The sequence below is a fragment of the Calidris pugnax genome, unplaced genomic scaffold (assembly GCF_001431845.1).
Source record: "Calidris pugnax isolate Ruff unplaced genomic scaffold, ASM143184v1 scaffold183, whole genome shotgun sequence".
Taxonomy (NCBI): Eukaryota; Metazoa; Chordata; class Aves; order Charadriiformes; family Scolopacidae; genus Calidris; species Calidris pugnax.
In genome coordinates, this window is record NW_015090930.1 from 2,042,852 (window position 1) to 2,055,202 (window position 12,351).

A 12,351-nucleotide genomic window follows, 5' to 3' on the forward strand; every position below is an offset into this window, starting at 1 on the left:
GGAGAGTAGAGAGTTTGAGACTGAAGCTACTGAAATGTTCCACTAACGCGTGTTTGCAAAAAAAATTGTGGAGTTGTGCTGTGTTGCCACACCTCGGAAGCAGAGGCCTTTACTTTCTCAGCTGATCTCTATCAGTTGTCCTTTTGCAAAGGCAGTTCAAGCCCAAGTATGCCTCTATCCAGAGTAGTCACTGCTGGGTTTCTTTTTTCCTCTCTTTCCCTGCCTGTCTTCTAACTATTTATTACTAAACCTTTATCTGTTTCAACGATGGAAAATCATCTTCCCTAATATTTGTCTGAAGCTGAAAGTACAGAAGAATGATGTTTTTTCAAAGGCATAGTTTGTGGTTTATGTGTTAATGTAACTAAGCAATGGAGAAATATGCACTCAGTTACTCTGATCCCCTGCTGTCGCCATGAAGGACCTCAGGCAAGAGCTGCTGCTTTTCTGAAATGGGGAGATTTCAGTGTTTATGATCAACCTCCTTCTTGGGGAGGCGAGGGATGACATACAAAGCACTTACGAGCTATCTCAAAGCAAAAAATGTACACCTCTTGATGTAACAGTGAAATAGGCTGAAGCACCCTATGAAAAATAGTTGAATTCTTACATAATCCCCTTCCTAAGACGGTGCTCTTAATTTCTTGGCTGAACGTCCCAAAGTCCATGGGAATTCATGGATCATTAGCCTGTGAATTCTGTGTATATTAAGGCTTGGCTCTGCTGTATTTAATGAGCTTCGAGTTTTGGTGTGGTTTGCTTCTAAGCACAAAGATGTATACATGAGGGTTTAGGATAGTGGTGCAATAACTCTTTCTGTTCTTGGAGGCTTTTTCCTTTCAAATGTATGTGAGAATCTCAATGTTAGTTTGGATGTGTTGGAAACTATCAAAGCTGAAGGGTTTGACAGCTATTCTTGCTAAACTCACAACAGGAAAACATTACATCTATGCATAAGGTAACTTATTCTTAAGTTTAATATTTGAATATCAACATCTGTCCTACATATTTGGTCATAAAACTAAGAAAAATGCCTGAAGGCTTGCTTCAGTGAAGTAAACCTTTCATGTTTTTCCAAATCACTTTAAAACTATCTGAAATCATGCTTTTCCTCTTTCCTTGGGGGAAATACACTACTAAGTGTGCTTCCTTTAACAGTTATGTCTCTGCTGTGTTTTTTGCAGGTCCATTTTTCACATTTCCCCTTTCATGAGAAAGAGGTCTATGTTCCTGATAGATTAGATACAGGGTGGATTTTTCTGTGTTTGTTCTTCTTCAGATATATTTTTCTAGAAAATGGCAAACAGATCTGTTATATAGACTGATATTTTGTGTACTTCCTAAAGGATTGCTCTGATTTTATTCTTGTGGGTTTCTTTTTTTTTGGTCTTCAGTTGCTTAAGTCTTACATACTCTGTTTCCCAATGTGCAGAAACCCTCACTTCCTTCAAACCTTTTAGGGCTACTTCTGAAAATTATTTCTGTGGCTAAGCAAAGCTGAGAATTAAATGTAGTGGGAGTAGAATAATAATACAGATAATTCAGTCCTTGGTGGGTGAATGTGTGTGTGGGGGGTGTTTGTTTTGCTGTTAGCGTGCTTTGCTCCACAATTTCTAATGCTGTTACATTTGATGCTTTTGAGAAGATGCCTTCAAGGGCTTTCACATCATGGTGGAGAAGTGAAATTTTTAACTGCTTTCAGTTGGCTTTCTTGTAACAGGAATCTCTACTTATTCAAAATCACTGATTGTGCCTGGAGTTTTAACAGTTTTATGTTATGATCTAACTGATGCCTTGTTTCTTTGTCTCTTTTCAGAGATCGTTCACACTAATACTAGAAGCATGGGATTGGGATAATGATACAAAAGCTGGTGAGTATTTATGTAGAACTTGAGGTTTTCCCTTATTCTGTGCTGTGGGTACACAGGTTGGGAAGAGGGGAAATGGGATGCTGCTTCAATTAGCCATCACTCCAAATCAATCTGAATGCAAGCCTGTTATCTTAGTAAGGGGCATGTACAAATCCAAGCAGTGAATACTGGGTTAGGAACTGTGGAAAAAGTACTACTGATAGGAAAAAGAATGGACAATAGTAAGTGAAGGCTGCAATTAAGCTTCTTTTCTCTTCTTGTTTAACAGCTCCTTCAACCTTTTCTTTATGTCTCTGGTAACTCATATTGCTGCAACCCTTCAGTTGGTCCACAGTCTTCTTGAATGACAGTTCCCAAAGTTAGACATAGCATTTGAAATAACATTTCATGTGCTGAGCAGAGCAAGCCTGAATTTTGAAAAAAGTTTAGATATCTTGCATAGCAACAGATTGGAGATGTCCTCTTGAATGCTTTGTTCAAAAAGTACTATGTGAAGTTAATTACTTTAAATAGTTTCCAGCTTGGGAATAATTTCCCTAGAAGCAGCTAGTACAGTGTATATTGGTGTATTCATGCCCTAGTTCTAGATGGCAGATCAGCTCACGAGATGGTGTAGAAGGGGGTTAACATGAAGAACCTATCCTGCAAAACAGATTTGTATGCATTTAAGTGCTGAATTTTTTGTAATAAGCTACTTAATAAATAAAGGTCTCCTACCTTGCTATGTTTATGTTTCAGAGTCTGCAGAATCCTTTTGCAAAATCTGTAGCTTTAAAATCCGTTTCTTTAAAAAATGTGCTTGATAGGGGGACAATCACTCTAGGCTTGTGTTAAGTCTTTCTTATGCCTTTTAGTTTTCTAACATGCTCTAACAAATCTGTTTACTTGCATTGATGCCTTTTTTTCCCCTGAATTTTGGGACAACAGGATGTACAGTGGGCCTTTTGGATGTACAGTGGGCCATCACCTTATTTTAGCAGTTTCCATGAACTACAGGAGTCTATGTAAGTGTCAGATCACAGTTTAGCTCCTGTGAGAAAGTGGTAATGGAAGGTCAACTTCCCTTTAATATAGGATGCAGGAGAGACGCTGTTAAGTTGTATTGCATCTGAGACTTGGAAGGCTTGTAATGTGAATTTAGGAAGGCATTTTTGGCCTATAATTTGGCAGAAGACTAGCTAAATGCTTGTTTTGGTTAAATGTTTTTGTAGTCTGTTTACTAATTCCATAATAGAGACCTGTTGCTTTGCCATGCTGCAGTTTAGACTTGCGTATTACATTTCTAGGAAGAATTCATTAATGCTGAAGATTTTGCCTTGTGAATCTGTCAAGATGCAAAGACACTTCCCTTGTATTCCTGCAAGGACTGCAGAACTGCCAAACAGGAACAGATCAGTAAAAAAATCCTATGTAATACAAAAGGAAAGGGAATATGGCAGCTCCTCCAGAGGAAAGACAAACAGTATCTGCATGCTGGAGGGGTGAAGGAAAGCTGAACTCCCTACCATACCCTGAACACTGAGCTGATCTCTGGATCAGGTTACAAGTGTCTTCTGTTGCTACTGTAAGAAAGATTAATCAAAGTAATTGCCAGGCTGTTTATAAGCTGATTAATTAGTTCCAAAGTCAGGTTCTGCTTTCCTTTATTAGGAATGAGTAAGGCTGAAAGTCAAACGCAGGTCCTATGTTCTCATTTAAACTTTAAAGTGGGTATTTAAAAACAAAACAAAACAAAAAAAAAACCAAAAAAACAACACAAACAAAAAAAACCCCACACCACACCAAAAACCAACAATCACCAAACCCAAACAAACATAAACCCAAAACTTGGAAAGAAGGGGTTTCTTCTTTGTTGCACAGTTGTCATTCTTCCCTGCCTCTATGTCCTAGCATCCTTTATTCTTCTTTGCACCCATTGAAAGCAAGGCGAGGTTTCTCAGAGCAGATCTGTGAAGTACCATCTCAAGAACGGCTCTGCTAGGGAAAACGTTTCCCCAGGATTTACCTCAAACTGAAAACTCTAAGAGGTGCTTTCAAACTGATTCCTGAACTACTCCTGTGCTCTGTTCCTCCTCGGAGCAGCAAGGGCTGTCTGGGAAGGAAGCCTGGAGCAGTAAAATGTTACTGCTTGCTTGCTTTGTGAGGGTGGAGGAGGGAGGGGGAAAGGAAACTGCCTTAGATACAGTCACTGTAAAGGTCCTGTTTTCTGTCATCTGTCACAGCAGTTCATGCTCCTTTCCAGGTAAGTCATCTTGACTTGGCAAACCTCTCGTTACACAGCAGAGGTCTTGGCAGTGCCTAACTCAGCACTGCCGTTATGAAGCAAGCTGGTGTCTTCTGTGAAGTAACTTTCCATTGCAATACATGTCTGCTGTAGGGATGCAATAGGTGCTTTCCTCTTTCACATTAGTCTGTAAGAGACCAATCCCACAGCCTAAAAGGGCTGAAGACAATGTGCCTCCTGAGGAGGGCACCTCCTGTTCCTTTGGGCATTAAGTTCTTATGCTGCCACGTGTGTGTTTCCTTGCAAACAGCTACCAGCATCACCTTTTGTATTGCCCTGCACGTGGTTTGTTGGGAATGTCTGACCCCTACTAAAAGTTAATGTGTTAATGAGCGGTATTCTTAAGTGTAGTCGTGGCTCCTGATTGCACAGTTACAGTTAAATACTCTTCAGATATGGATTCATCTTCCCAAAAGCAGCTGTTTAATCAAAGAAGCACCTTTTAGCCGTGATCTCCTTTTATAAAAACATTTCTGCTAGTACCTGCTTTTCTAGAGAGACTTGTAGGAAACTTCTCCGTAATCTAGAAGCCCATTGCTGGGGGTGGAGGTGAGGGAGAAGAGGGTGGGGGTGTTAGTGTATGCTGCTTTTTTGACCAGTGACCAGACAAATTCAGTTACACAGTTTCAAATTTGAAGTAAATCAGAGTTCTCATACTTCGGTACTTAAACTGAATTTAGTAATAGAAACTAAATGACTCGGAGCTGATTTCCTGATGCCTTTTGTGGTTCAGGGTAAGGCAGTTAAACCTTCCTTTTATTGATATAAACTAGAGAAAAAGCTCTGAAGACTCAGAATATGTTTTTTTCAGAGGAGTTCTTGAAGATTGAGTGTTCAAAAAAAAAAAAACACCCCAAAAACCAAGCCTGCTGTTGGGTTATTTCCCTTGTTCTTGATCACAGGTATCAAGAGGAGTGTTCTGCATAGGTATAACTGCAGTAGCTGTTATGCTTGTTCCAGTTGTTTAACCTTGAATCTGCATTAGCCTGAAGATGCTTGATAAGATTTTTATTGTATAAGCCTCTTTTTCAATCTCAGGACCTGTTTTTCAGTCCCATCTGATGCACTTTGAGGATGCACTTTTATAGCAGTGGCTGTTGCAACCGTTTTTAATGTGTCTGAGTTCTTTATAGCTGGTAAATAGCTCTATAATGGCTATTTGCTGTTTGTTCAAATTCCTTGACCATCCAATGATTCAGCACTTTCCCTTTATAGTTTTTCATCAAGGTTTTCAGATCAATAGTCATTAGAGAAGAATAAGATTATGAAAGGATATTGAATCTAGTAATGAAGCTTTTAATGGCAACTGGTAATACAATAGGTATCCTGTTCGGTCAAAAATAAAACGCAGGCAGTCTTTTCTAGCTTGCAAGCTTCTTGTTTCTTGTCACCTCTGCTACTGACCACGTGCTGCTGGATGACAGAGGAGTTCACATCTGAGAATTTGAAATTTAAAGAACAAGGGTAGATTTCAATATGTCTTGTCTAGCCATAAAATGTTTTATGCACGCTAGTCCAGGCAAGCGTGAACTGTAGCCTATACATGGCAATACCACTTTTAATATTAAAGCAATATACTTTGAGTCCTTAGTAATTGGAGAACAGCATTTTAAGTTCAATATTCCTTAATTTTAAGAGAAAATACTTTTATGGTACAAGCAAGCTTGAAAAAAAGGTGTTAAGATTGCATAAAAATGCAATCCAGACTCCATTACTGTAGCTTTTCTTTTTCTTTAATGTTGGAGTGAATAAAAAATGTTGCTTGAATGCTTTTACATGCTGAGGGGGAAGTGCAGCTTTGGTAACAGATGCGAAGGATACCCTTATGCTGTCAAACTTCCTAGGTAAGAAACAGTCATTCCTTTTGGTTTAATTTTCTAAACCGATTAAGTTAATGAGTTCTATAAAGTGAGCAAGTGAAAGATGCTTGCTGAAGATGGTAGTTTAATATTGATTGTTACCAGTTTGGCTTGCTTTATGTTGTTATTATTCTGAAGTTTATCTCACTAGCATTATAGCCAAGTTTTTGGTTCTTCCTTTCTGTTAACATGCATTTTAAAGAATCTTTATTATTTCAAGGAAGTGGACACTGAAGCTTTGAGCTGATGATATAATAGCTATTTCATAAATGGGTATGAAATCCATGTATACAAGTGGAGCTTCTGTACCTTTTTCTTGTCCTTAAACAGTGCTTGGAGTTCCAGCTGCAACTTGCAGTCGCCCAGAAAGTAGGATGCTACCAGATTTGAATAGTGAAAACATTTGAAAACTCTTATCCCTGGGGTTACTCACTGCCTAGCCTTACTGTGCTTCGCTTATTCTTAACGTTTTCTGAAGCAGCTATATCATTTTATTGTACTGACTGTAATTTCTTCTTATCTCCTAATACTGAAGCTTCTATATGGAGTAAAATGGATAATCATAAAATAAAAATACTTAGTGTTGGCAGTTCCATAATCTCACATCCTAGAATCCTCTTGTCCCGTGTGACAGCTAATACTCTGTGCACATTTGGTCTCAGTTAATGGAGCCTGACAGTAGCAGCGCTGCTGCTTTCCGTGAGGACAAGGCAGGATGCTTACAGAGTGTGCTGCAACAGCGATCCTAATTATCAGTGGTTCCACTGGGGATAAGGATAAGCAGGATACAGAGAGGAGAACAGCCCCTTGATGATCCTGGGTTCACTTGTATATTTCCTCTCAAAATGTCAAATTCTAGCTGCACAAAGTGTTCTATGAACTGTTTGTTAAAGACATTTTACCTTGACTGAAGAGAGATTGATAAAATGGAAAAAGCTAGTTTAGGTATATAATACAAGCCTACCAGAGCATTTACTATTGTTCAGTAATTTTGCAACAAATTGAGTAGTTTTTTGCTTTATTTTTAAAATTAAACCTACACCAGAGAACTTTAATATCTCAGCTATGAAGTTATGCAGATTTGGCAATTTTATAAGAACAAAAAGAGCCTCAGATCAAGATAAAGCTGCTGGTTGTCAGCGTGTGGGTGTGGTATGTTTGGCTGCCTTGAAAAATAAGCTATTTCCTATGGATTATGTTCCAGGGTTTTTTAATATTTCCTTTGGGACACTTTTTTAAATTGGCCTTCCTGTAATGAACTTTGCAAGGCAAAGGAAAATTCAGTTATACAGTAGATCTTTATCATCTTAACATTTTCTTTACTAGGTTTTCTCTTAACCAGTTGAATACTTCTGAGCTGAATTTATATGTTCTTATGTGCTATGAAACTTATCACCTGAATACTACTACATGCTGCTTGTTGTTTGTTTTTTTCTAAAAAAAGGTGAAGACTTATTAATAGAACGAGTGGCACATGCTGGCATGATCAACCCAGAAGATCGATGGAAGACACTGCAATTTAATGGTCCTGTTGCCCATTTTGAAGTACAAATAAGAGTGAAGTGTGATGAAAATTACTACAGTGCTCTGTGCAATAAATTTTGTGGCCCTCGAGATGATTTTGTTGGTCACTACACGTGTGATCAAAATGGAAACAAAGCCTGCATGGAAGGTTGGATGGGAGAAGAATGTAAACAAGGTAGTATTGTTTGCTTCATTTTTATATCAGCTCTAATGTGTATATTTAATAGATATAAACTGTAGTAGGTGTTTCTGTAGTGTTGATGCTATAGTGCATTAATTTTAACACATGCAGACTTTGTCCTTTGAATGAAAATCTTTGAAGAAACATCCCCTGTGAAGAGTGGAGCCCAGGGCTAACCAACAAATTTAGGATTCAAAATAGTGAAACATCTTTTTACTAATTGACTTTATTTGATGGTAGTGTTACTTCAAAGCAAAATGATGTATTACATCTGTTAATGTAAGATTTTATTGAAGAGTCATGATATCAGTAATATTGTAGACTTTAATCCTGTAAAAATGCCCTACTAACACTGTTTTTGCAAATGAAAAAGTTCTAAGTGTAACATATGCAAAGCTGAAAGCTTTTTGATAGCTCTTAATGTGAACAGAAATTCAAGTGTAGTCATCCTTTTTAATATACCATTCAATCAGATCTCTTTGCATTTTGCCTTCAGTCTCAATGAGTAATTAGTGCTAAAATTACTTGACATGCTCTTCTTTCTCTTGAGGGCTTCTTGGTTTTGTTTTCTGTTCCTTTTCAGTAAAAATCCTGTTAATAAGAGGGGAGACCATTTTTAGGGTTTACTCAAGGTCATGTGTATCTTTTGAAGCTCGGGATTTCCAGCATAATACTGGTTTAATGCCAGTTTTAAAAAAAAAACTGTATTTGAGAAATGTTTCAGTGTTGACAGTCTTGCTGCAAACCTATTTGGGTAGCAACTTTATCAAGGAGTTACCTTAAGTTATTTTTCAAACAGTTGTAGTGGGGTTGTGTTTTCTGAAATAGCTAGCTGGAGGCAACACTCTTGGAATATGGTGAAAGACAGTCTGCTTTGCACAAGCAACAAATAGGCTAAATGACAGATGCCCTAGCTGAACAGTTCCAGTTTGCTGCCCAGGCTGATGCCTAAATCTTTTTCTGTTTACAGCTGTATGTAAACAAGGATGTAATTTGCTCCATGGAGGCTGCAGCACACCTGGGGAATGCAAGTAAGTCTGCATGGTTGAATATATTTTTTTTATGATCTTTCTGGGTTTTTTTCTGTGTATGTTGCTACTTTTAAAAAGTCTACTTTAAAATGGAAAAAAAAAAATCTATACAATTTTATGGGTGGAAATAGATCTGAGGTAGATTTCACATGTGTAAGAATTGCCTATACTTCGTATTGTTTTGCAATCCTTTCTATTTTTTGTGCATACAGGACTGAAGAGACTTGCTTCATGTAATTCCAAACTATGCTTTATCAAATGAGAATAATATTTTTTCTTTTTTTTTTCTTTTTCTTTCCAAGATCTTTAGGAGCTTTGATCTCTATGTACTATCTGCTCCCTTCAAAGTGAAGCTAGGGCTTCTGTCGAGTGAATGGTTTTTTTGGTCCCTAAACCTGAGAGAGCAGTCTGAAATGTTCTCTCAACTTTATGATGAAACCTAAATAGCCTCTGTGGTAGCAAGAGAATTTGATTGCTTCCTCATAAAAGTTCAGTCATCCAATACAGTAGGTCAAGGCGAGATAGGTATTATTTTTACACTGACTGTGGAAGAAATTGGACAGGTCTACTTGCGAGTTTGGGATCCTGTGTAACTTTTTGAATTTATTTATGGTCAGAGTTGTATGCATCATTTTAAGAGTGGATTTGTGCAGTGGATCCTTTGTAAGCTGAATTGAATCTGGTTGCTTAGAATGATGTGAAAATGAACTGTCTGCCAGAACCCATGAGAGCTGACAAATGCCATTTGTGGCAAGCTGTGATGGTTTAAGGCAATTCTACTTCGTCCTCCTACTTAGTAACTACTACAGTCGTCATGGAAGTGGCAAAAATAGGATGCAGGTTGCTTAATTTTGCTGAGTTTAGACCTAAGCTGATGTTGAAGTGACAGTTTGTGAGCTGTGGCAGCTGACAGGCACACAATTCCCATCCTGGTGAAGAGCCTGGAGTTTCTGACAGTGGGGTATGGCAGATAGCGCACTAAGTCCTAGATCATTGCACCACATAATAGTGTCTTACCACCCTGAAACTTCCATCAGGTGCTGCTGACTCGTAGATGATTTGGTTTGTTGCAGCTCTCAAATCTGACCGAAAACTGTAAAATCCAGTATATGAAGTGCATTGTTTCCATGCATGGGCAATTTTACTCCTGAAGAGCTCTAACATCTCCTTTATAAGATTTGTTTGTTTGCTTGCTTCCCAAGGCAGACATTTAAACCATGGCTTCCTTTTTGTAAGAAAGAACACTTCTATTTAATGTTATTTGGGATCTCTTCTTGTCACTAAATACTCTGCTTGTGATTTCAAGTATTGTAGGCCCCTACTGCTGGTGCTGCTGGTGGTGACTCTTTTTGGGGGGGCAGTTACAAGTAGAGATTGTGGTGGAGAGCTGGGCAGGTATCACTTCTGCCCAAGTAAGAAGTAATCCTTCCCTTGAGCCTTCCAAGAACACGTTTTTTTCCCCTTGAGAACCTACTCTAATGGCTTTTGATTCATGTGAGGGTTTCTGGAGTCCTGTAGATACCAAAGGAGCGTCCTAGGAACCTGGGAATGTTTGCTTTTTGAATGCAAGGAGCATTTGAATAAAGGTGAAAAAAGCAACAGGCTTAAGCAAATGCAAAACAATACTTTTTGGGGGGCAGTGAGAGCGGCTGGTGCAGTTTCCTTTGTCGTGGTTTGGGCTGGGCTGGCCACTTCAGCTGAAAAGAAAAAGGACTGAACAAGAAATCAGTTGTTTTACCTCAAGCCAGAACACTTGCTTAGCTTTTGTTTCTCGGTGATACCAGCTGTATCTGGGAAGACAAGTTACGGAGGAGGAAGAAGCTTTAAAGAAGGGAATACAAAACCATTAAAGGTGGGAGGGCTGGTTGGTTATGGTATTGTTATTTTTTTAAGGTATCTGTAAATAGGTAGTCTCATAAGAGCAAAGCTTGCCCTTAGAGCATGTCACTGATGTGAAGAAATATCTAATGTTCTAAGTCTAGGTGCCCCCTTCTAACCTGCCCAGCTAAATAAAGCTCACAAAAATAGCATCGAGTCTATTGAACAACTCTGATCAGAAATATCACTATTTTGTAGGATGGATTCTCTCGTCTGAAAAAAAAACGTACTGGGGGGAGGAATAAGGGATTTAATGTTTCAGAGGGACAGTATTCCATTTGCCTGGTTTCTTGTGCTGCAGTGATAGATTCTGTGATCAGCAGGTTAAAGGAAAACAATGGCCTTTCTATGTATGGCCACTCTGTTTCCAGTATTGCAGAAGGTTCTTGACTACCTCTTTAAATATGACTTGGTAGCTTGAGCTTGTTCACACAGGTATCCTTAGCTTGTATTCTGCAGTAGTTATTAGGCTATATAAGAAATGTTGCTTTTAACCCAAATCTGTAATACCTTCTGTAGAAAAATGATGCCGAACTAAAAATAAGCAAGGCTTACAGACATGACCTTTATCTTCAGCAGTACAAAGGAAGCTGTTATTTAAAAGAAACTGCTATGTTTGGTGCTATTGAATTATAATCTAGATTCCTTCGTCCTGGTTTTTGGATAGTTGCCACTGTCATTTAGCAGGTGAAAACAATGTCCTTTTTTTACTTCAGAAAGAAAATGAAAATGTGAGAAAAACATGGGTGTGAGATGTATGGAAATCTACTGGTGCCACTAGCTACCTGGTTGCCAAAATCTGCAGTGGCATTTATAAATAGAAAAGTTGGAAAAAGGTTTCCAACTTCAACTTGTATGAACATGTAGGTAACTTAAGCAATGACTCTGAGGCTTCAGCCTAACTCTCATGGCAAAGATCTACCCTCCATGCTTTGATGTTCCCAAGTAATTAAGAGCTGTTCTTGGATTAAATGTTATACCAAAAACAGATCTTAAAAGTAGCTAAGTGACTGCAGACTGTTAATAAAGGATATGCCATTAGCAGTAACTGTACCATCATCCGTTGGGCAAGTTCACGTACCCTGTGTTTTGAGGAAGTTAAGTGTTGTGATTTTTGCCATTTCTTTTGTTGAGCCTTCACCAAACAAATGGAAAATAAGTAGGGAGGACCTGATGTCTCAAAAGGACCTGATGTTTCAAAAGGACCTGACGTCAGAAACAATTTTGTGGTACTGCTGGGCCTAAGTGATAGGGTTTTGTCAATGTGGAGGCAGTTCAGAAAAACTAGTAACTGAATAATGAGCAAAATTACATCCTACATCCTTAAGGAAAGCAAAAGCAACTTAGCTGGATCTTGCAAAGATAGGAAATTGCAGTCTTCTTTAAAAAAAAGCAAAACCGTAAACAAAATAAAAAAAAAAGCCCACCCAAAAAACAGCTTTTATCCATATCTAGACTCCAGGTGTTTGGCCACTGTAATATATATATATTTAATTTTTTTAGCCTGCAGTGGTGGACCAAGTGGTCTTACTGATTGATTTCACCAGCTGAGAGTAGGAGGAAGGATTGTCACAGGAGCAACACTGCCAAGCCATGATGATTGGTCCTTTTTGTATGTTTTTGCATCATTTGGAAGTACTTCATTAAATTCCATTAAAACGTCTGGAGAAGAATGAAATTTGATCTAGGGGCTTATAACTGGCTTAGGCTCAACCACCTTATG

General features: G+C 38.4%; 1 protein-coding gene across 1 annotated transcript in view; it reads left to right on the forward strand.

Annotated features, from left to right (window-relative positions):
- JAG2 (jagged 2) overlaps positions 1 to 12,351 on the forward strand; it is a 70,631-nt gene that overhangs the window by 25,589 nt on the left and 32,691 nt on the right. The window contains exons 3-5 of the mRNA XM_014951580.1: positions 1,817 to 1,871; positions 7,459 to 7,713; positions 8,690 to 8,750. Of these exons, the coding sequence (XP_014807066.1) occupies positions 1,817 to 1,871; positions 7,459 to 7,713; positions 8,690 to 8,750 (371 nt within the window). The remainder of the gene's footprint in view (positions 1 to 1,816; positions 1,872 to 7,458; positions 7,714 to 8,689; positions 8,751 to 12,351) is intronic.